Genomic DNA, 22,147 nt, shown 5'->3' with positions numbered 1-22,147 from the left:
GCTAACCTCGTGCAATTGTAATGATAATGAGGCATTTATAAGCATTAAGCATCCTGCCAAAAAGGAGCCTTTGCTCGATTTTTTACTTGAATCATTCAACGATAATATTAACTATGAAGATTGAAACTAACAACACTTTGTCATTTCTTACTTGTAAAGAAACTAAATCTAACTGCTTTCATGTGATTTTATCAGACTTTTGTTATTCAAAAACCGAATTCAACAGGTTCAGGCACGAGAACCGGTAGCTTCTGCTCATTTCGCTTTAAATTGAATTAAATTTTAAAATTTAAATACCTCAAATGCAGAATAAGCCCCTCCATTAATGTTATTTTGAATTTGAATTTATTTATATTAATTTGTATGAAATTCAGTCGAAAACTTTGTTTACTAAAACTGAGAAGCTCTTTTCTTAGCAACTTTCTGAAGATATTCCCTAGGAATAGGAAAAATTACTTCTTACAATTTGACTTGCCTTGGCTCAATCATAAATTTGTTCAACGAGTTAAAGATTCCGATCGCAAAGTATTTAGCGAAAATATTTTTGTTCGATAATTTTAAAATTGGTTCTTTCTTAATCGGCGTTCTTCTAAATAAACTTCACATAATTTCTAAAGATTGGCCGAAGAACGTTGCAGAAGTTTTAGGGTTTGAACTCTGCAAGCTCACGCGATGTAAAGTAGTCGGTACTGTGTCGGTACTGTCTATAGAAGCGATGTAAAGATTTTGGGTAAGGATATGCTATGATTTCAGACTTGCTGGATATTTTTAAGCGCAAACCATGCATAAAGATTAGATTTATAATACGTAATTAAACGATTAGATTTATAATCCGTTTGGGAATTATTAATCGACGGACTATTACTTCATTCAAATCGTTTAACTTGACTTTATATTGTTATTTTGGTTATAGTCACTTGTATATAAATGTCGTCGTTCTATTGATTATACTTATATTGTTGAAGAAATCTAAGTACGGGAAAACGAAGGAGCAAACACGGCATCATTAAACTGGAACGCCTGAGTAAAGCAAAGTCGGAAATTGAAAAATATAAAAATTAATAAATTAAAATAATCATTATCCTGCCATTGAAGCTTAGATTTCCGTAAAGACAACAAAAAATAATAAGATGATAGACCAAACGATATAATACAATATTAGAGCAACGTTTCGGTTTCATAGCAAACAAGTCAAAAAGAAGGCAGCAAGAAACAACAGGTGACGACTTGGAGAAATCTATGAGAATTATGATGTAGAAGGCAGGTCACTTAAGCAATGCAAACAGCCACTGTTAAATTGAAATTAAAGAGGAATGAGTGAGATCAGGAAAATGCGTCGAAGAACACAACATTAGTTGGATGGAATTATCTCTAAGTGTTTCATCAAAAATGAAGGAACAATAAAGGCATCAATTGTATAATTATTTTCCGATTTTATAACCTATATTGACATCGTTTCTCCACAAGATCGTTTATCAGATCGCGTTGAACCGATTACATCCGATTTCTTACTAAAAAATAATACGAACGACACGAAAGACAAGAATGATATTCTGGACTCCAGACTAATTTGAAAATACACATTCGGCTCCCAGCAGCAGACCAGATGAACAAGAATCGTATGAAAAACTGCTGTCTGACATTAATGACGTTTGTGATATAATTATATCTGGTTAAATTCGCGTACACGACTGCCTTTTATGCTAGGGTAATTTATTTAGTGTAATCTCTAGGGCACTCTCATGTCTCAAAGGCAGTCATGTCGGGGGCTGAATTTCTGTATAACTTATGATTATTTAATTCCAAGCGCATAAGATTCATTTGACTAATATCATAACCATGCAAACTCATAGCAACAATTACTCAAATCGAGGTAAACTTCCCCGGTAATTAATTAACAGAAAATATATAGGAATGAAGTTGTCAGGTCTACTTTTTTTAATTTCATCGTTTGGATCTGAAACACGTCCTGATGAACCTCTGAGTTGAGTTATTCTCGTACTTTATCGACGCTCAGAAATTAATGGCTTATAAAAGTCATGTTAACATTCGTATCGACGTATCGCGCTTGACACGTCGCGCTAAAGAAATGCAAGCTTTCACAAGACGCGCCGACTTCCTGATCGAGTGAAAGGCGCTAACATCGCCTACAATTCAGGACTATTAAGTCGCAACACGCAATTCGTGGTTGTCTGCCTGCATAAGTTTTTTCTTAAATGAATTGAAAAACAAGCGTGATGATGCGATAGAAAATGGAAAAAACAGTATCAGAAAATTAGAAAGCAGACACGAACGTCGAAGAATCAGAAGCGTTTGTGCTATGATTTAATGGCAAAATAATGGAGCTCGTCATATTCACGCACAAATTCGCGTAGAATCAATCTATTTTTTTTAATTTGACTCTTCTGGAAAGAAAGATCAACGGTTAAAAATTCGATAGGAATGTGCCTGTTATAACATGAACTGCTACACATTTTCCAAAGTGCGAAATGTTGTAAAAGGCGTTGGCAGTTCACAGGAACCATTACCTTTGTTATTTTGTTATTTTATGGATCGGCAAAGCTGATTCTCGGATAAGCGTTCATTGTTTTGACCTCGAGCGATGGTATCAGAACGTCGGCCTCGAGCACCTGGCGTGACCGCAGTGTTTGTTGTTCATGCCAACATGAAAGAAACATTTAAATGCATTTTTTTCACAAATTTAAACTTTTGGATCGCATCAAGGACGTTATTATTTTTTATAATATAGCTTCGTTTATCTAATATTTGTGAAAAATGAAAAAGATCTTGTTTATTCAGCAGCGCCACGTTACTGGAATTTATTTAATATCTGGGCGCTCATGCATTCATGGCAAGAGAAAATAATCTTCAAGCCTTCTACTACGAACTTCACGTCGCATCAAGCTCGGTGAAAAGCTTATACTTTCAAGTCAGTTTGAATTATAAACTGAATGCATATACATTGGTACGTATCGCCATTTATTTCGAGCAATTTAAAATCAAACAAAACTCGGCCTTTCTTAGTTAATAGGAAGTAAACCCTCGTCGCAAATGTCGTGATATTCACGATTTGGACTACATCTGTTTAATCAAAAATTATCTAAAGCGCCGGTATGCAGGTTTTTGTATAGTGCCACATCAGTGATCCGACTCATCACACACCAACGATGGTACGACGCACAATGGTACGACTCATATTCCAACGGTGCAACTCACACACCAACGGTACAACTTACATGTTAACGGTATAACTCACAAGCCAACTGTACAACTTACATGTTAACGCTACAACTCACAAGCCAACGGTACAACTTACATGTTAACGCTACAACTCACACGCCAACGGTATAACTTACATGTTAACGCTACAACTCACAAGCCAACGGTATAACTTACATGTTAACGCTACAACTCACAAGCCAACGGTACAACTTACATGTTAACGCTACAACTCACAAGCCAACGGTACAACTTACATGTTAACGCTACAACTCACAAGCCAACGGTATAACTTACATGTTAACGCTACAACTCACAAGCCAACGGTATAACTTACATGTTAACGCTACAACTCACAAGCCAACGGTATAACTTACATGTTAACGCTACAACTCACAAGCCAACGGTATAACTTACATGTTAACGCTACAACTCACAAGCCAACGGTATAACTTACATGTTAACGCTACAACTCACAAGCCAACGGTATAACTTACATGTTAACGCTACAACTCACAAGCCAACGGTATAACTTACATGTTAACGCTACAACTCACAAGCCAACGGTATAACTTACATGTTAACGCTACAACTCACAAGCCAACGGTATAACTTACATGTTAACGCTACAACTCACAAGCCAACGGTATAACTTACATGTTAACGCTACAACTCACAAGCCAACGGTATAACTTACATGTTAACGCTACAACTCACAAGCCAACGGTATAACTTACATGTTAACGCTACAACTCACAAGCCAACGGTATAACTTACATGTTAACGCTACAACTCACAAGCCAACGGTATAACTTACATGTTAACGCTACAACTCACAAGCCAACGGTATAACTTACATGTTAACGCTACAACTCACAAGCCAACGGTATAACTTACATGTTAACGCTACAACTCACAAGCCAACGGTATAACTTACATGTTAACGCTACAACTCACAAGCCAACGGTATAACTTACATGTTAACGCTACAACTCACAAGCCAACGGTATAACTTACATGTTAACGCTACAACTCACAAGCCAACGGTATAACTTACATGTTAACGCTACAACTCACAAGCCAACGGTATAACTTACATGTTAACGCTACAACTCACAAGCCAACGGTATAACTTACATGTTAACGCTACAACTCACAAGCCAACGGTATAACTTACATGTTAACGCTACAACTCACAAGCCAACGGTACAACTTACATGTTAACGCTACAACTCACAAGCCAACGGTATAACTTACAAGTTAACGCTACAACTCACACACCAACGGTACAACTTACATGTTAACGCTACAATTCACACGCTAACAGCATGTTCCACACGCCATGCAGCGGTGCGACTCACATGACAACAACCACTTCAGCAAACCATGCGTTCGGAGCGTTGAACTTATGCGTCGATGTATTTGCATGTCGAACAACCAACAATTGTATGTTAATTATACGAGTATCGCTCAGTAATGATAGACGTCTTACGTAACGGGGTCGTGTAAATAACTCTTGTAGGAGACGAGAGTTGAACTCCACCAAAGAGCAGGATATTGAGCGGTTATAAGCAGCAGCGATGTCGACAGAGAAACATGTAAAAAGTAATCTTTTTTGACGCAAGTGAAATAAATAAATAACAGTAAATCAAATCATTGATCAAACTATTGTAAGTAGCCGACCTTAGACCATTGAAACACGCGATGATAGTTGGCATAGGCACAACAAGGGCTTAGATTTTTGTTTGAGGAGTTAATAATGCCTGTATAAAATTCTGGAGTATAACTTCAATACCGCAGAAGTGTAGCTTTCAGTCGCAGGAGAATAATATTATTGTCGCAGAAGAGACCACATGTACTGTAACTATGTAAGAGCCACAGCTCAAAGCTGCGTCTGGGTTCCAACTCGGATGGTTTTCCTTTTTGCTAACTCATATCGAGTGATTTTGCAAGAAGCAAACTGAAGCATTCAAGAGAATGTAACCGAGATTATTATCAAGAAACCTTTTTACAAATAAGAATTTGCTGCAGTCAGCGCGAGTGTGTGCCATCAATTAGCCAATTTTTGGGTTGCGCCACAATCCATTTTTGTTATTGCGTCTTCACCGAAACCGATCTCTGTGCTCCACCTTACGTTCCATCCCAGAATTATTATGAGATATTCAATGGATGATATTTCCCTAGGGTCTACCCTGCTTTCTGAACTCCAGGCTAGCAGATTGAAGAGCGGTGTCGGATTGCAAAGGAAGTGTTCTTAAACTTCGGGCTGTCATCGCATGTAAAATCTACTTTCATGCCATGTTATATATTTCATAAATATTTTGCTATTCAAAACAATAATTCGGGTCGTAATAATTATACCTACCTAAAACAACAACTGGATGGAACAGTGCGCTCTTCTGCATGGACACGTTGCGGCATTAACGAAAGATCTACGTCGGTAGAGCTTTGCATGTGAACAGGCATTGTCATTGCTCAAGTACTATTAAAATATAATTTTCGCATGAAATTGTAGGAATAATATAATGTAAAAATATTTTATAACTCCAAAATTATATTCAAGATTTGATTAAAGTTAGACTCGGGAAGTTAGTTTAGGGAAATACGTTTGAAGTACTAGGAGCTGTGTTAATATAGATGTTAATACATCACTCACAATCATACATCAGCAGGACGAAGTAAATATACACTAAACGATGGCGGAAAACTGAAATTAATATGCGAAAAATCCCTCGAAATTATTTCAAAATTATTCAGTCATAGCATTAACAATGCTCATTGAGAAAGCGAATTGAAAAGAACAAAAAATACTGCAATCACGATAATTAAAAAAATGAATAATAAATTCAAGAGAGTATTTTGAAATAGTGAATGCATTCACTGGAAGTGAGCAGATGGTTTTCATTAAGGTATCGTGTAAATTAATCAACGTCGAACAAATGATCATAGAGTAGGAACACAGAATGCGTTTTTTTTGGGCATTCACAAACTTCACGATCAATTATGCCGTACATTTTTCTACTATCCACTAACTTAGTATTAAAGAAATCCACCCAAGTCTTTCATGAAGCCGTCAGTCGGTGACTTTGGCTGTACAACTTTAAATAAAGATTTTTTATTATTATCAGAGTCAGAACATGTGTAATATATAATTCCTGACGTTTTTAGTTAGAAGATGCTAGACGATAAGAGAAAGTGTTGCCAGTCCTGCTAAACGTGGCTCATTATCCTTGAAGTTGGACCAGAGGGAAACTCGCTAAAGAACCTTGAATGTTGCACTTCCATCAGTGAAGTTGAGTACGCATGAAGTTAAAAAGCACAGAAATACAATCATATTAAGACTTTGCATGCATATAAATTTGCTAACAAATTAATAAAGTGTCTTCAGAGTCATGAAGTTGAGTTTTTTACCGATTGAGGCGACCGCCACTGTGATGAAGAGGAGGGACAACATCTTGACGCGACTGGCACGAGAGCTGGTGGCCAACTGGCGCGTCTGAGCTGCAGGCGGCGCAAGGCTGCAGTCTCTCTATAATTTTTGACTTTTTTAATTTAATATTCAGCCTGCGAAGCTTATCTAGATAAATAGATTATTCTTCTCTACGTTTTGCTCACTTTTTGTGCAATACCGACAATCATTAAAAAAATACAATTAAAAATACAATTAAATTTAAATACAATTAAACTACGCGGAGGTGAATGTTTGATTCTTTAAACTCATTTTCCTCTTGTTTGACATGGAGTTTGGATGAGCATTTAGCAAAATAATAGAAAAACTTTACATATATGACAAATAAAGCTGAACAGAACTTGATTGATTCTCAAATGAAAAAAATCGCGGCATGCAAGCTCTCTACCAACATTCATTTAAGTCTTCGGGTTGCAGCGATCAATGCGGGAACGGTCACGTCTGAAGTGCGTGCAGCGTAGCGGGCGTTTAGTCGCTGGGATCCTAAACATAAGATATGATCGCTTTCAACTCATTCTGGACCCTGTTAATGTATGAATGCCATAAATATAGATTTAGCGCCAGTTTAGCTAAATCCACCGTCATGCCTTTAAACTTTAGGTGAGTAAACCATCTGGACCACCATCTTTATTAATTATTATTCAGCGTTAGATGGCCACACTTTGAATAAACCTGCAGGTATTGTACTGCAACTGAACCTAAGACCTTTATTATTTCATATTCCCCTTGAAAAACGATACGGATTCGTCGTGTATATTTTTTTCTTTGCAAAAAAGGTATTGGCTTCGGTAACATTTGTATTATAACTGTTAATGATAATAGCTTTCGATCAAAAACTCGGGACGAGTTTAAATGAATATTCGGCTAACTGGGACTGACGGTTTGAAGGAAGTTTGTAAATGAATTAGAGTAAAATCATTTTGTCCTGATTTGAAGAATGTTTGGGACTTTCAGTTTTGCAATTGAATTATGGCTAAGACCGATACAATTATATTTTCTTGCTACTTTTGCTCCAGAATTACGATTTAGATTAATTATTTCAGTATTGCTAAGAAACATAATAATATCGGACACTGCAGTTGTTTTGAATTGTTTATGATAGCAAATTGATGATGTAACTAACTTATCAAATCGTCTAACGAGGGACGGGTTTTATCGGCGGTCTTTATAGGCTGATCCGCCATAACGTTGCTCGTTTTTGATGCCTTTCGATTTATTCGCTTGTCACGATCTATTAATGTCTTTTTTGTCGCGGATTGGAAAATAATTTATATTTATCAATGTTCGAGTATAAAAAAACTTTTATTGATGAAATATATTTATGTCTTTTTTTATGTCAAGGGTCGTGACCGTATATTGTTGCCATTTTTCTCTTTTAACTGTAAATTCTGCCAGAGATGAAAGAACCGTTTGAATTTTTTTCTCCGTTTAAGCCGTTCACGCATTTGTATTTTACCTGTGCAACCTACGAGCTCCTTCCGCGGTGTTTTTAATTTTGATGCATTTGTGAAATCATCGTAGGTAATACTGAGTTTTGTGAATACTAAGAAGTTACCTTAACCGCAATTAAATGTCAAAACTTTTACTAAAAATGTCCGTTACTAGGAATAAAATTCATCAAAATGCTTTGAAGTTTCCATATTATTTCAAGCGTTGAAATTCGGATACAATTTTGAACAATAAACAGCCATCGCTATTGCCTTATGAGCAGCATCTGATATTCTTGCGTCGTGACGTCGCAGGTCGGTTAATTTAGTAAATATTGTGCATTTTATTTTAATATCAAGTTCAAATTTGGTCTTCATCCACTAAAAATAGTGTACGGCTTGTGGCAAAAAGAGTCCATTAAAGTTTTGGTTAATAAAGGTCCCATTATATTACTCAGTGGGAAAGTTCCCATTGAGTTGTCTGAAACCCGTTACTGTAACATCGTCATCTGAAACATCGTTACGTCTAATCGTTTTAAATCAGGCCAATTTCTGCTGTAATCAAACATGCCTCTGATAACTGCTCTCCGCGGGCATTTCTTTTCTAATCCTGTAGCGCACGCTGTCGAGTAAGTAATCCGTAGTAGAGGGTAAAAAAGAATTTGATAATAAGAATGTTTCATTGGAATGAACAAAAAAATAACTAACACAAATGGTTTGGTCGTTGTGGGTCAACAACAAATTACGGGAGGAAGTTTCGACATCGCAGCCGTGACGCGAAGTGAGGCGAGACGGCTCAGATAATTAGTGAAAACGTCGTCGATGTGAGACCAAAAATTTCACTAAAGAGAACGAAACAATCGAAGAAACTTTGGTGGTTCATCAACTTGAGTTAGAAGAAACCTTGTCATGGAGTTTGGAAACGTAAAGATGAGCATGTTCTTAACTAATAGCTGGGTAATAATACATAGATAAAACAACAGCTCGTGGCAAAAAAATGGGCACATGCAATTGTAAGAATAACTAAGAGTCGTCTGTAGTGCTACTGAAGCGTCTATGTTTAAGTGAAATTGAGCATTGTTCAACATCAATTAACTATGCACTTTGTGAGACAGAGAGAGACTACATGAGAGATATATTAAATCACAGTTTAAACAGACATGAGTTCTTTGAAATTCTCGCAATGATTTTGAACCATTAATAAATTTACGATAAACTTAAATGCAAATAATAAAATTACTATGTACACCTACAAGACCAAAATGTAAAATTTCTGGCATGGGGAATTTTTCAATTGACTAAAGCTTTACGCAAGTTCTAACTAATTTCATGGATAATAATTAGTGACCTCATTGCTCATCAATGACTCCATTCATTATTTATATCGTAACATCTAATCGTAAAATTGACATTCTCAGAACTGAGAGTGAGGGGATTGGTGGGGAGGTCGAAAGGGGCAGGGGTGGGGGGTGAATCTTGCCGCTGATTGGTTGCTTAGGCTGCGGGTCCACCACCGAGTTCGGCGTAATAATTTTCACTGAAAATAAAGAAATTAAGGTTAGATAACGGAAGGTTTGTATGAAACCAATCATTCTATTACATTCATGTCCGCTAGGGGCTGGTTAAATATCCCCCTCAACAGAAGCCCATGCATTTTCTTCCAGGTTCATTTCCATGGTTTTTTTTTTTTCCATGGTTGAATGTCAACTTCTTATTCTATCACTTTGAATGTTCGTATACGAGTAATTGAGAACAAAATACGATTCTATGAAGAGAGGAGTTAAAGTTATAATAAATTGTTTTCCGGATCGTTAATAAGATTAATATCGTTAAGATTAATATCGGATCGTTAATAAGATTAGCGTTCCGGATCGTTGGTGTTTGTAGATCGAAGGTGACTGTGCTCGTTTGTATGGAATGATCTGGAGAAGATCCTAAAAGAGTCTTGATATCCTAAGCCTAGTTACTATAACAATAAATTTATTGATTTGTATAGTTTTTTTTTTAACTTTTCACACTTCCACTCCAATGCTCTACCGATTACATAGTTCTAGATTCCCAGTGGCTTTGGAAGTCTATATGAATTACCCACTTTAATTCGATTTTAGATACACCTCTTGGATAGGGTCTATTTAGGTTCAATCCTCTAGATAGGGTCTATCTAGTTTTGGTTAATTTCAGAGTATACAAGACTGGAAACGCTTTGGTGTAACGTAACAAAGATACGCTCTACACAGGATCAAACTAATTCAGGATGACCCACACACGGGCAAAAATATCATCGATATTTGGACAAAGTCTCAATCATTTCTGTTAGTGAGAGTCACGTGCATGCACGACGTGAGAGAAATGCAATTGCACACGACGTGTGAAAGTGTTGCAGCATCAGGTACTGTGAGCCTGGCTTACGCTCAAGATGAATGTTTAAATGTTATTACCGGGACGTTGCTGTAACGGTAATAACACACGGTTGGGACTGTGGGAGTATAATGATCGCTGGAGAACTATCGACTTAGGCCAAATGACTTTCAATTTGCATGTCGTCCATAATTGAGAACGAATGAATAAATTATCTAAATTAAACAACGTATAAAACATTGTAACGAAAGTATTATGTTTGAATCAAATGAACACACATTCCATCTTTTAAATAGTAATAGCAATTGAAAATTACTCTATTAGATGCTCATGGGTTTAAGACTAAAAAATTATATCAGAATCAAAGAGTATGGAAGAGTTTAAAATAAAAGGAAGAAATACGAGTTCAAGTGAGGTCGAGAATGAGGTAAGAATGTGCCTTCGCATGCCGCGTGAAGTTGACATTTCTGATAAAAACCTTGCAATCGAAGTATTATTTGAATTTAATTTTCACCGTCGCAATTTTTCAGAAAATATCAGTAACTAAAGCCCCGAATATCACAATTTCAGCAGGACTATATCCCGGTTTGATATAATCGCAACTTGATCATAAAAATGAAATGAATAACTACGCATGATACATAACAGAAGTTAATCGAAAACATAATGATAGCTTTGCTACCGAAAAATTAGAGCTATATTATGTAAATATGCCTTTCGATATCATAACATTTCCACAAACACTATTTGGTTAATGGATTTTCAGAGACTGATAATATAATGATAGCTTCGCCACAGAAAATTAGAGCTAAGTTGTGTAAATATTTATTTCGATATCATAACATATCCACAAACACTATTTAGCTAAGGGAACTTCAGAGAGCACCCACCAGCCGGGGACGTTAGCGGGGTCGTCGCAGTTGAGGGTGAGGTCGTTGAAGACTGTGCCCTCAGGGCAGCCTGACACGCTGGGGTATTTGCCCTCCATGCAGATGTAGAAGCTGCGGCAGTCGTCGGGCTTGATGTAGCGGGCGTGGTCCAGGATGTGGCCGTTAGTGTGGACCTGTGTGGAGTTGGGGCACGAGAACCCGTCCTCCAGAACCTCTGTAAACAGGGACTGGCTCAAAATGTGGACCTTAACCGGTCCTTGAGATCCTCTGTAAACAGGGACTAGTATAAAATATGGACCTAATAAATATTAAGGAAAGATAATCGGTCCCTGAGAACCTCTGTAAACAGGGACTGGCTTAAATGTGGACCTAATAAATATTAAAGGAAAGATAACCGGTCCGAGAGAACCTCTGTAAACAGGGACTGGCTTAAAATGTGGACCTAATAAATATTAAGGAAAGATAATCGGTCCGAGAGAACCTCTGTAAACAGGGACTGGCTTAAAATGTGGACCTGCATGGTTGGAATCATTGCACGACAACCAGTCAACGACAACCAGTCAACCAGTCAACAACCTCAGTCAACAAAATAATCATAAATTTAGAACCATTATTCTGCGTTAATCTGAAGAAATTGAGATGAAAAATCTCATGAAATTCACTGCACCGTAGTGAAAAATTTAACCTGCAATAATATTCATTATAAAAAATCGCGTAATCAAATATATGATTTATCGCCGGAATATGACATATATTTGATACATGAACATTTCGCCGGAAAAAGATCTACTGTAATTTTATCCAATAAATTTGATCCAATGTCTTTTAAGTTTTGTTATCAAATTTTCTCGTTGAAATAAACATTAGTAAATTGAACTTTTTCTGATAGGACGGTTAGTTAGCCAGGCATAAGTTCTTTTGAGAAAAGATCCTAGGTTAACTGACCGACGCGGACGGCGCAGCCAAACGTGCTGAAGTTTTCTAATTTAATTTAATTTAAAAACAATTGATTGTTGAACTGACCGACGCGGACGCCGCAGCCGGTCCTGATGCCGGTGTGTTCCCACTGGCAGGTGCCGGTGAACTCATCGAAGACCAGCCCCGTGGCGCAGGTCCGGAGCACGGCCAGGCCGTTGGTGCACTCGTAGTACTGGTCGCAGTTGGCCGCGTCTTCATGCTCGAAGTAGCCGTTGAGACGCGGGCACTCGATGCCTGATGGCTGGGGAGGCTCTGTGCCACAAAAACAAAATATAATCTCAAAACTTTGAAACTATTATTTCTGCAGGGAACAAAGATTGAATTATTTCCATGTTACGTGAAACTTGAATGGCACTCAAATTTAATAAGGAAAAGGGGTATAAGGTTGAGTATATTCAGAATTATCAGTTCAGGATCAATTCGCAGAATTTATAAGATAAGACATATTCCAATATTATAAATATACTTATAACCCACATTTCATTCATTTTGCACGGACTTTCAATCTAAATTTTAATTTTTTAAACAATTTTGAAGAGGTTCATCATTACATTTGACATGCATCATTAATACTAATGTAAAATCCACAAGACGTCGCGTCACTCACGAAGAGTGGCGCCCTCAGGGCAAGAGACGATGAAGGGGTAGTTGCACTGCTCTACGCGGGGTCCCACTGATGAGTCAAACACCAGACCGTCGGGGCAGAGTTTCTCGGTTTGTTCGCCTCTGTAGCAGTCGTAGTATTTGTCGCACTGTACGGGGTCTCTGAAGAACCCATCGTCGGGTCCACACTGGAACTGGGCGCTCGCCAGAGCTGCGCACCAACAGAAGTGAACCTTAACTTCGAATTCGTCATTAGGAGGTTTTGTTAAACACTGCTGAATTCAAATGGTGTTTCATAACAACATCTTATCACTTTTATTTTTATTGAAGTGGATTTAAACAAGTTCACTTCTATTGCAAAAATTTGAAATTATATATTGATGAAGAAAAATGGATAGTACGAATATGTGATGCCAATCAATGATTCAATATGAAATCAAAACGGTTAGTGTAAACTAAAGTGAACGTTCATATTAGCTCAATTTAATGTCTAACTGAGACTCAGTTATCCCTTGTGACGATCATTACGTGTTACATGACATCAAATGTCGAGACCTTCATTTGCTCATGTAATTACCTATGGAGTAACGTGAAGCAGCAATATTTGAAATTCAAAGGACAACCCTGTCCTGGGTCACTGCTGAGATGAGAATATTTCGTAGTAGACAAATGATCGAGAGAAGGATTTTGTTCGCATTGCGGTTACGTAGAGATTGTTCCCTGTACAGAGCTGACGCAAGACACGTAGCAGAGTACCTGACTGCTCTGAGGTGGGGACATAAGCAAGTACTTAAAACTGAAGGCCAGACTGCGGTCCGGGAGAGAGGATCACTCTACGATTGTTTCAGCTGAGGTGAACGACCGTTCTTTGGAGACTTGTTCAAGATTTTAGAGCGCGCCTGAACGCTAAAATATCCATTAACGTTTGTGGGTCTTCTAAGGTAATTTTTAAGTAGTGTCTGAGGTAATTTTTAAGTAGTAGTTGTAATTTTTAAGTAACATCTTTTAGCATCAACTAAGGTCGTTACTAAGGAGTGGTTATTATACATATGACTAAATTTACGTACGGTCGAAAGGCGAAACTCCTCCAATTTTAAAGTTACTTAGATAGCCAACTTCATATCAATAAAAACGTTCGCATTTGCATGCTTCAAGTATTTCAAATTCAAGACTCGATTGGTAACTTGACAGTGACAACGTTTGTTTCGTAAAAAAATATTGCCGTTCCTATTTTTCTTACATAGAAAGAAACGTATTAATTTGGTTTTGCATCGTGAAATGCATGATCGCTCAAACAAAAGAATTTAAAATAAATGTGTAAATTTCATTAAATATAATTCAGAATCTAATATTTTAAATAATTGATTATTTAGGAGCGATGCGGGTGCAAACTTCCCGCTGACTTGTGATCAGAGAATCATTCATAAATACTCTGATGGCAGAAAAAAACTCGCATTTCATGATCGATTTGTCCTCAAGTCATCTTCCTATACGAGAGTTTTTCTGCGTATATACACACTAATCAAAGAGAAACTAAGTCAAATTTTCTGCCAAAGTTCAAGACTTAAAAAAAGTCTGCAGACGCTAACACGCAAACGCTCGCCATCAGTGCCGCCTTTGAAGGGGGCAAAGGCTGGGGTCGCTGTAAAGGTGTCGCATTGTTGAGAGGTCGGTGAAAGTGACTTCAAGGCCGTCCTAATATTGGTACATATCTCTCGCCTCAACTCGAATGCATGAGTGGGACTTCGGGGACGATCAGGGCAACATAATGTGGATTATTTTAGCCCTGCACCAAATATTATGAGTAGAGAGATAAGAATGGCCTCAAGATGCTGTACATCTCCTGGCTGGCTGATTGCTCTATCATATGAAATTTGCATGCAGTCGCGTAAATAAGGCGTCTTGGAGGACAAAAAGATGTATTTTTTTAATATATAATAATAATAGGGAGCGTATAATGTGTAAAAAACTAGAATTATACGAGAAAAAATAGAAATATTCGTTATTATCTACTCGTAGATACGAGTTATACGTAATTGGTTTGGTTATTAGTAAGTTTGCTTGTATAGATAGCAGTTTAGGCTTTAGGGTCAAAGACTAGTGTCAGTTTAAGTGATCTCAATTTGATATTTTTGGCGTGTGCATACAAATTTAAATTTAGAAATGAAATATTGTGGTTGCAAGCAATTAGATACTAGAGAAGTTCATAATTTGCGATACAAATGTATCTTTCTTACGAAATTAGGAAGACAGGTTCAAGAATTTCTGGAGACTTCTACGCGCAGTAGGTAATTATCCAAGCTAGGTAGTTCCTTAACAAAATTTAGAGTCGCCCCAGCTTCTGGTACACCAAATCCGAAGCTGCCACGTCTGTAAATTTTCACTGGGATTTAAAATACTCTTTTTACGAGCTCTTGCAACCACGCCATCTCTTTCGTCCAGTATTATATTTACATGTAAAATGGAAGTTCTGAAACGTTTCTGAATAAGAAGTTCATTCAATGGGATTTTTTTGCGGTCGATATGGCAGAAAACGACATTAGGATTTTTCAGGAAACGAGTGGAAATAAAAAAAGCTAAAACTTCCATTGGCAGTTGATCGAATATTCGTGGAAAAATCATCTGATCAAACAAATTTAAACTTTTAACATAGAGAACTCAGTTTGTTGGAAAGATTGCGAAGTGAAAGGAAGCGCAGTGTACGAGAGAGAGACGTTGAGTGAAGGTTCGCTTGCATCTCAGCAACGCGAAAGAAAAGCGTGACCGCGTCCAACTACCGTATCGATAAATAAAACTTTCGCAATTTCCGTTGATGATTCATCCACTGAAAATATTTCCATCTGGTTGATTGACGTGCAAATGCTTTCCTCGTCGGGTGCCGTGGAAATAAATCCGTTTTTACTAAGCGTAAATAAGCCAATTGTGCATATAAGCAATTCGCTGCGTTCGAATCAAAATAAGCAACTGCTATGTATGATGAGCCTTAACATGAATATCTATTGGGAAACAAAATATTATAAATAAATTTCTATTTAATTCATAATACTGTAATTTGCTTATTAATTGTAACGCAAATTCTGAGGGAACATCAAATTTAAACCTGAAAGTCTCATAATTTCCATCTACTCCAATGAACTACGACAAGAAATCCCAAAATACGTTAAATTTGAGGAAGATTGCACCCACATCTACGCATCCTACAGGATTACACTTGCAAATGATGGGATGGGAAGAATGTGAAGGAGCGTCGAGACCGTGGATGAGGAGAGGACGGTGGATGGGTGAACGACCTGAGTGCGTTCACTCGCACTGCAGCGCCAGCCCCGCTATGCATCTCAATTACGCGGCCAAAATAAAATGCAGGAATTGCCATAGATTATTGCTATAGATTACTTGATTAGAATTGCTATAGATTACTTGATTAGAACTGCCAGCAGAGATTATTGCCATAGATTACTTTATTAGAATTGCCATAGAATATTGCAATAGATAATTTGATCAGTATTGTCAAATGATATTGCAATAGATTATTTGACTAGAATTGACATAGAATATTGCAATAGATAATTTGATCAGTATTGTCAAATGATATTGCAATATATTATTTGATTAGAATTGTCATAGATTATTGCAATAGATTATTTGATTAGAATTACCATAGAATATTGCAATAGATTATTTGACTAGTATTGACATAGATTATTGCTATAGATTATTTGATTAGAATTGCCATAGAATATTCTAACACGAAACTCATGGAAGAAGTTCATGATCTACTCGTACTTAACTAACAGCGATCCTGTCGCGGAATGCAGGAAAACAGGATGATATTGAAGCTGTTCTCTCAGCTGAATATGAGAAGAAATAAGAAGAGATTTTCTCCGCTGAGTTGGGAAAGAAAATATTTGCCTTCTTAAGAACATGTGAAAAGAAGTTGTTTTCTAAGCTGAATTGGAAAACAAGCTCTGGTCTCCTATGATTTGGAGAAACCAAAGTTTTTTTTGCATTGAATTGGATAAAAAAGACTGATTCGAAGAATGAAGTTTTCCCCGCGAAGTCAGAAAAAAAAAATATTACCCCAGCTGGATCGAAGAAAAAATAAGTTTTTTTTTCGCATGAAGCGAAGAAAAGAAGCTCTCCACCTCTCTAAACTGGATGAAAAACAGTTAATATCTTCGCTGAAATGAAAAAAATGAAGGTTTTCCCGCTATAGAGAAGAGAATAAGCGGTATTTTTATAGGATTAGATTTAATTCGTACAATTTATACCTCACAATATGACGTAAATAATTCGAATCTATGATAAAGCGTTTCCATTTTATGGGGAATTGATGAGCTCATATGAATAATAAATAACTTGAGTGTGCAAACTAAACATCTATGATAATTATGTTGATAAAGTAATAGAAGATATAAAGTCAATATTTATTTTAAGCTACTGTTACGTGATATCACATCGTCAAATCAAGTTGTGAGTCTAGCGATGACTTAGAAGAAGTTCTGGGACTGAAGGATAACCCCTGTCATAAATCATGCTTATTGTGAAGGTATAAATGAAATAACATCTGTTCAGCGATTAGAAACAGAAGAGATACCGGCTCAGTGCAAAATTGAATCTTATTTAAATTGAGTCTATCTCCTTCAATGGTTTAATCAAGACTTTTTATTGGTAAATTTGTACAAAAATTTAACCGACTTGCCTTTACTGCCAGGCACGGGAAATTTTGGAGCGGTAATTTACAATAAATTTTTTTATTTATGATTCGTTATTTCGAACTTTCCTAGACAGAATTTCTAAAAATTTGGGGCCACCGAGCAACGAAAGTAAAAATTAATCCAATTCACAAAAATCCAAATTATTGAGAGATTAAAGATATACAAAGATTAGTTCCAGCGTGCGTGTGAACCGGGGGAGTGAAGCGTGGTTACCAAAGAAAAGATCGCGAAATTTCTGGGAAGAAGACAAAGGAACGGAACGATGAAGCGAGACCGGGAGCCAGAGAATTGCTGTGGCCTGGAGGTGACCTTGAGGCCCCCTAAACCTTCCCCAGGAGGAGGCAGACCGGCTACAAAAGGTTAGAAAACTCTTCCCACATGTGAATTCCCTTCGAAAGAATCGTGGACATCACGAGGATTTTTTGTACTACGTCTGATTCTTCACAAGAATTCAAGTTCCATTAACTTGAGAGTTCTTACTTAGACATTTTTCATCCCGAAAACGCAAAAGAACACGCAACTTTTGACGGCACGCAAACGTGTCACGAAACGTCACGGTGATGCGTGTACGAGTCATCCTCCATGAATATAAATCTGCATCTTTATAGTTGTGTGATTTGCATGACTGCTGCGAGATTGCCAAGACGGCAGTCTTTAGTGCAAGCGTCCCGACTTAAGAACTTTAGGTTATCTAAAGGCAAGGAACTTTAGGATATCTAAAGGCAAGAAACTTTAGGATATCTAAAGGCAAGGAACTTTAGGATATCTAAAGGCAAGGAACTTTAGGATATTCTAAGGCAAGGAACTTCAGGATATCTTACGAAATAAGTGGTTCGTCTTATATCTCCGTAAGCTAGTCAAGAATTAATGGAAGAGAGAAGACCCTATCTCAGTAGACCTAGTCCCAGTCAATTAGACGGAGGAAGATCATATCTTTAGACCATATCAAGTCCAAGTCAACAAGAAGGTGGAAGACCCTGTCACAGGTAACCCAGTCCAGTCAAATAAAAAAACAGTTCTGTTTGATTGTTTAGCCGGACTTCCAAGAAAGATTTCAAAACAAGATGGCAAAGAATACCGCGGGCTTAACTTCGTGGAATGAGAGATACAAACTAAAGCTGAAGTCCAATACTTAGAAAAAATCCTTAGGCCGCAAAATATTTACGATCGAAATAAAAAACTATGCATTTCCTATTTTCTTATGAAAAATCAAATTTATATCGTCCATTAAAAATTATAATGAAATTTAAGTCAGCTGCAAAAATGGTGCCGAGACCAACAATGCCTGTTGCGAGACAATGTTCTCAGAGCATTATATGTTGTAATAGAATTGCATATGATTAATTAATTCAATCGCTGAATCAATATTTGATTAAATCATGAAATATTTGCTTTAATTAATAGAAGGAGTTAATTAGTTCCGAATTTATTGATAAATTTGATGGATCAAGTAACATTCACTTATCATGAAGCTAAATGTTTCCGCGACACCTCAGTTGAATATTCATACTCGTATCAATACAACCATAAAATCCATTCTTGATCACAAAAATGTCGCACCACGTTTCAATAACCAGACTCACAAGTCAAGGAGATCACGTATGACTCATATTTGGCTGGTATTACACTGGACAAAAGATTGTGTTTTACACCGCAACATTCCTAACGCTGCCCTAAAGTTCACAAGTCTTGCTCTGAATATTTCAGTTCAGAACAATGCATCATGAATAAGGAGCGAAAACTTCATCGTGCAGCGACTGTGAGTCGAAAATTTTGAAAAAATGAATGAAATTGCTATCATTCTACCACAGAAGCAGAAAAATTATGGTAATGCAATGAGATATGTTCAGGCTTTTGCCGTGGTTGATTTGTGAGTTTAACGAACGTTTTAATTATATTTGATTATTTGATTATTTAATGTTAATGTATGCGATTAATAGCGCCGTTTGATTTGCGCGTTTACTGTTTTGATTATTTTGTCACAAACAGCAGCGCCAGAGGCCATGAATGTAACTTTACGTATTATGAAAGGAATAATATAATTACATCTAAAGACACTTGCATAATTGCTTATACAATAACTGCTTTAACCGCTTATAATTTCAGAATTTAATATCTATATTGATATATTATAACACCATAATAATTAACGATAACAATATTACTATCCAAATTTAGTATATGAAAGAGAACACCGACATCGGTCGGGAAAACGTGCGCAGCTCATCACTCGCATGCTCCGCCTAGCGACGGGTTCCTCTTATGTTCCATCAAGAGCAGCTCTCTTATTAACTGAAGTATTAACGTCACTAGAATTTAATGGTAATGATAGTTTGATTGTTAGAAATGGCTTGCTGGGTTAAATATTAAGTGCATCATTTGCAATGAAACGGATTAAGTAACATACTGAAATGAAAGGGATCTGTCAGTTTAGCTTGAACGAAAGGGCTGAAGCAACATGACTGAAATGAAAGAGATTCAGAAACAGAACTGAAATGAAAGGGATCAGTCAGTTTAGCTTGAACGAAAGGGATTAAGCAACATGGATGAAATGAAAGGGATTGAGGAACAGAACTTGAATGCTAGGGGATCGGCCAACTTAGCTGGAATGGAAGGGCTGAAGCAACGTGACTTAAAGGAAAGGGATTGTCAGCATAGATGGAATGAAAATGATTAAGCTACATGACTGGAATGAAAGGTATTAAGCAAAATGATATGAATGAAGAGGATTAAGCAACATGACTGGAATGAAAGGGCTCAATGAACATTACTGGAATGAAAAAGATTAAGCAACATGTCTAGATCATCATGACTGTGAATGATGTCGTTCGTAGGCTGGTGAATAATAAACGTAGGCCAACATGAAGGAGTGCACAGAAGGTGCGGTGAAAGGGTATCTTCCTCGGCCAGAGCACCACATGACCTCATGATGCCATCACCATGCAGCACACATCCATTTTTGTATCATCTCCCATGTATATCTATGCATCATAACCCAACCAACAATATATGCTTCGTACGTCATGCATCAACGTACGTATCTCGTCTTACTATGCCAGCATCGTGCGAAGCGCCTCTGTATAGAACACGAGTTTATTATGTATCCTAAGATGAGTATAGTTCTTATATTAAATTTGCTGTTATAACAGCAAACGGAAGTATGCAGCCTCGTGTCTTAACATAAGTAATCGTTTCTTCATCACTCCGAATTATTAAAACCTGACTCGTGAGCAGCATCTTTGCGAATCGTAAGTTAGCAAAAATACATTGCAACATACATACACCCGATAAACTTTCATAAGCGCTGATCAATTGATCGAACAATTAGAGATGTTTTCCATGAATGACTTCAACGATCAATTTATCAAACTGCTTCGCATACAATTTGCGCTGACGCTCGTTTGGAGCCATGCAATTTTTTTAATTTTTCCTATTTAAGCATCTATTCGGAAATTGCAACAGAAAAACTTATAACAATATTTTTTAAACTGGTAAGCAAGGTTAACATTTCCTCCGGCCCGAGGGACAAACACAAACCGAGGATACTCGAACAATTATTCTTATTTTTTGTGAGAAAAATAAATATACAATGTATTTTCCAGTTAATCATCGGTACGAAGTTTCGATTGAGTCAGTTAAATATGAAATGAATCTATGTACCCAGTCATATAAGATTTTAATTTTTATTGAGGAATTTAGCAATTAAATCAATCAACTATGTATAAACTCAGTAGGAGGACGCAATATCACATTGTAGGCATATCACAAGATGCTGTTTTAGTGCTAGTATAGACCCAAGTAAGCTTCATATTATGTATTTCTTTCCCGTCGTTTTGATTCGTACTTGTGTAAGGTATAAATACCGACCATCAAGCATGCCCACTCTTCTGTCCCCCATCAACACAGTGAATTTTTCGAAGGTTGGAATTGAATGATTCCCTGAATTCAAATAAGCTATCGTAAGAATTTTCGGCTATGTTGAGCAATATATTACCTTAAATTGACGCCGACTACTGCAACAATTACAGGCTAAAAAAATTATTTTCGTTTTTCATTTGTTAATTACTCCTTTAGTGACAGTCTAGCAAAGCAAAATCCACTAGTCGATAATTGAAGAGTAAAGAATATCCAAAGTAAATTGAAAACAGAGAAAAATGTAGCAGCCGGCGAGAATAATTCAGAACGGGACTCACCAGCACAGGCAAAGAGGACGGCAAAGGACAGCATTCTGAACGCGTTGACAGCAGCACGGCTACGAACGGACTGACCATTTACGGGACCAGGACGCCGCTTTTATACGCGCACTTTCCCAAGGCTGCCGACGACTCCAGCACAAGTTTCCATCCAGTTCAGAATTCAGTCATGAAACCTTACACCTCCAAGTAAAAAATTCTGTTTAACATGCTTTTCAATGCATCATATGGATTAATTATCGTGAATTTCCGCACTTCTCGTAATTAATTCAAAGGGTTTGAGTCATGGGTGGAA

At 37.1% G+C, this 22,147-nt stretch overlaps 1 protein-coding gene across 1 annotated transcript; it reads right to left on the bottom strand.

Moving 5' to 3' along the window:
• Positions 1–9,575: 9,575 nt before the first annotated feature.
• Positions 9,576–21,938, bottom strand: LOC108677951 (protein obstructor-E). The gene is made up of 5 exons (XM_018166273.2): positions 21,853–21,938; positions 12,949–13,155; positions 12,387–12,593; positions 11,364–11,577; positions 9,576–9,652 (listed from the first exon to the last, which is right to left on the bottom strand). The coding sequence occupies exons 1-5, from the start codon at positions 21,884–21,886 to the stop codon at positions 9,610–9,612; spliced, it is 705 nt and encodes a 234-aa protein (XP_018021762.1). The 5' UTR covers positions 21,887–21,938; the 3' UTR covers positions 9,576–9,609.
• Positions 21,939–22,147: the final 209 nt, after the last annotated feature.

This window comes from Hyalella azteca, unplaced genomic scaffold (genome assembly GCF_000764305.2).
Source record: "Hyalella azteca isolate HAZT.00-mixed unplaced genomic scaffold, Hazt_2.0.2 contig8251, whole genome shotgun sequence".
NCBI lineage: Eukaryota > Metazoa > Arthropoda > Malacostraca > Amphipoda > Hyalellidae > Hyalella > Hyalella azteca.
The sequence above is the reverse complement of the archived record's forward strand: the minus strand, read 5'-3'. Positions and strand labels throughout refer to the sequence as shown.

Excerpts from the sequence above, each read along its gene's own strand:
- LOC108677951 (XM_018166273.2), bottom strand. The coding sequence starts at position 21,886 with ATGCTGTCCTTTGCCGTCCTCTTTGCCTGTGCTG. Across the intron at positions 12,594-12,948 it reads CCCTGAGGGCGCCACTCTTC|AGCCTCCCCAGCCATCAGGC; the intron begins GTGAGTGACGCG and ends TTTGTGGCACAG. Across the intron at positions 11,578-12,386 it reads CGGCTGCGGCGTCCGCGTCG|AGGTTCTGGAGGACGGGTTC; the intron begins GTCAGTTCAACA and ends CCCTGTTTACAG.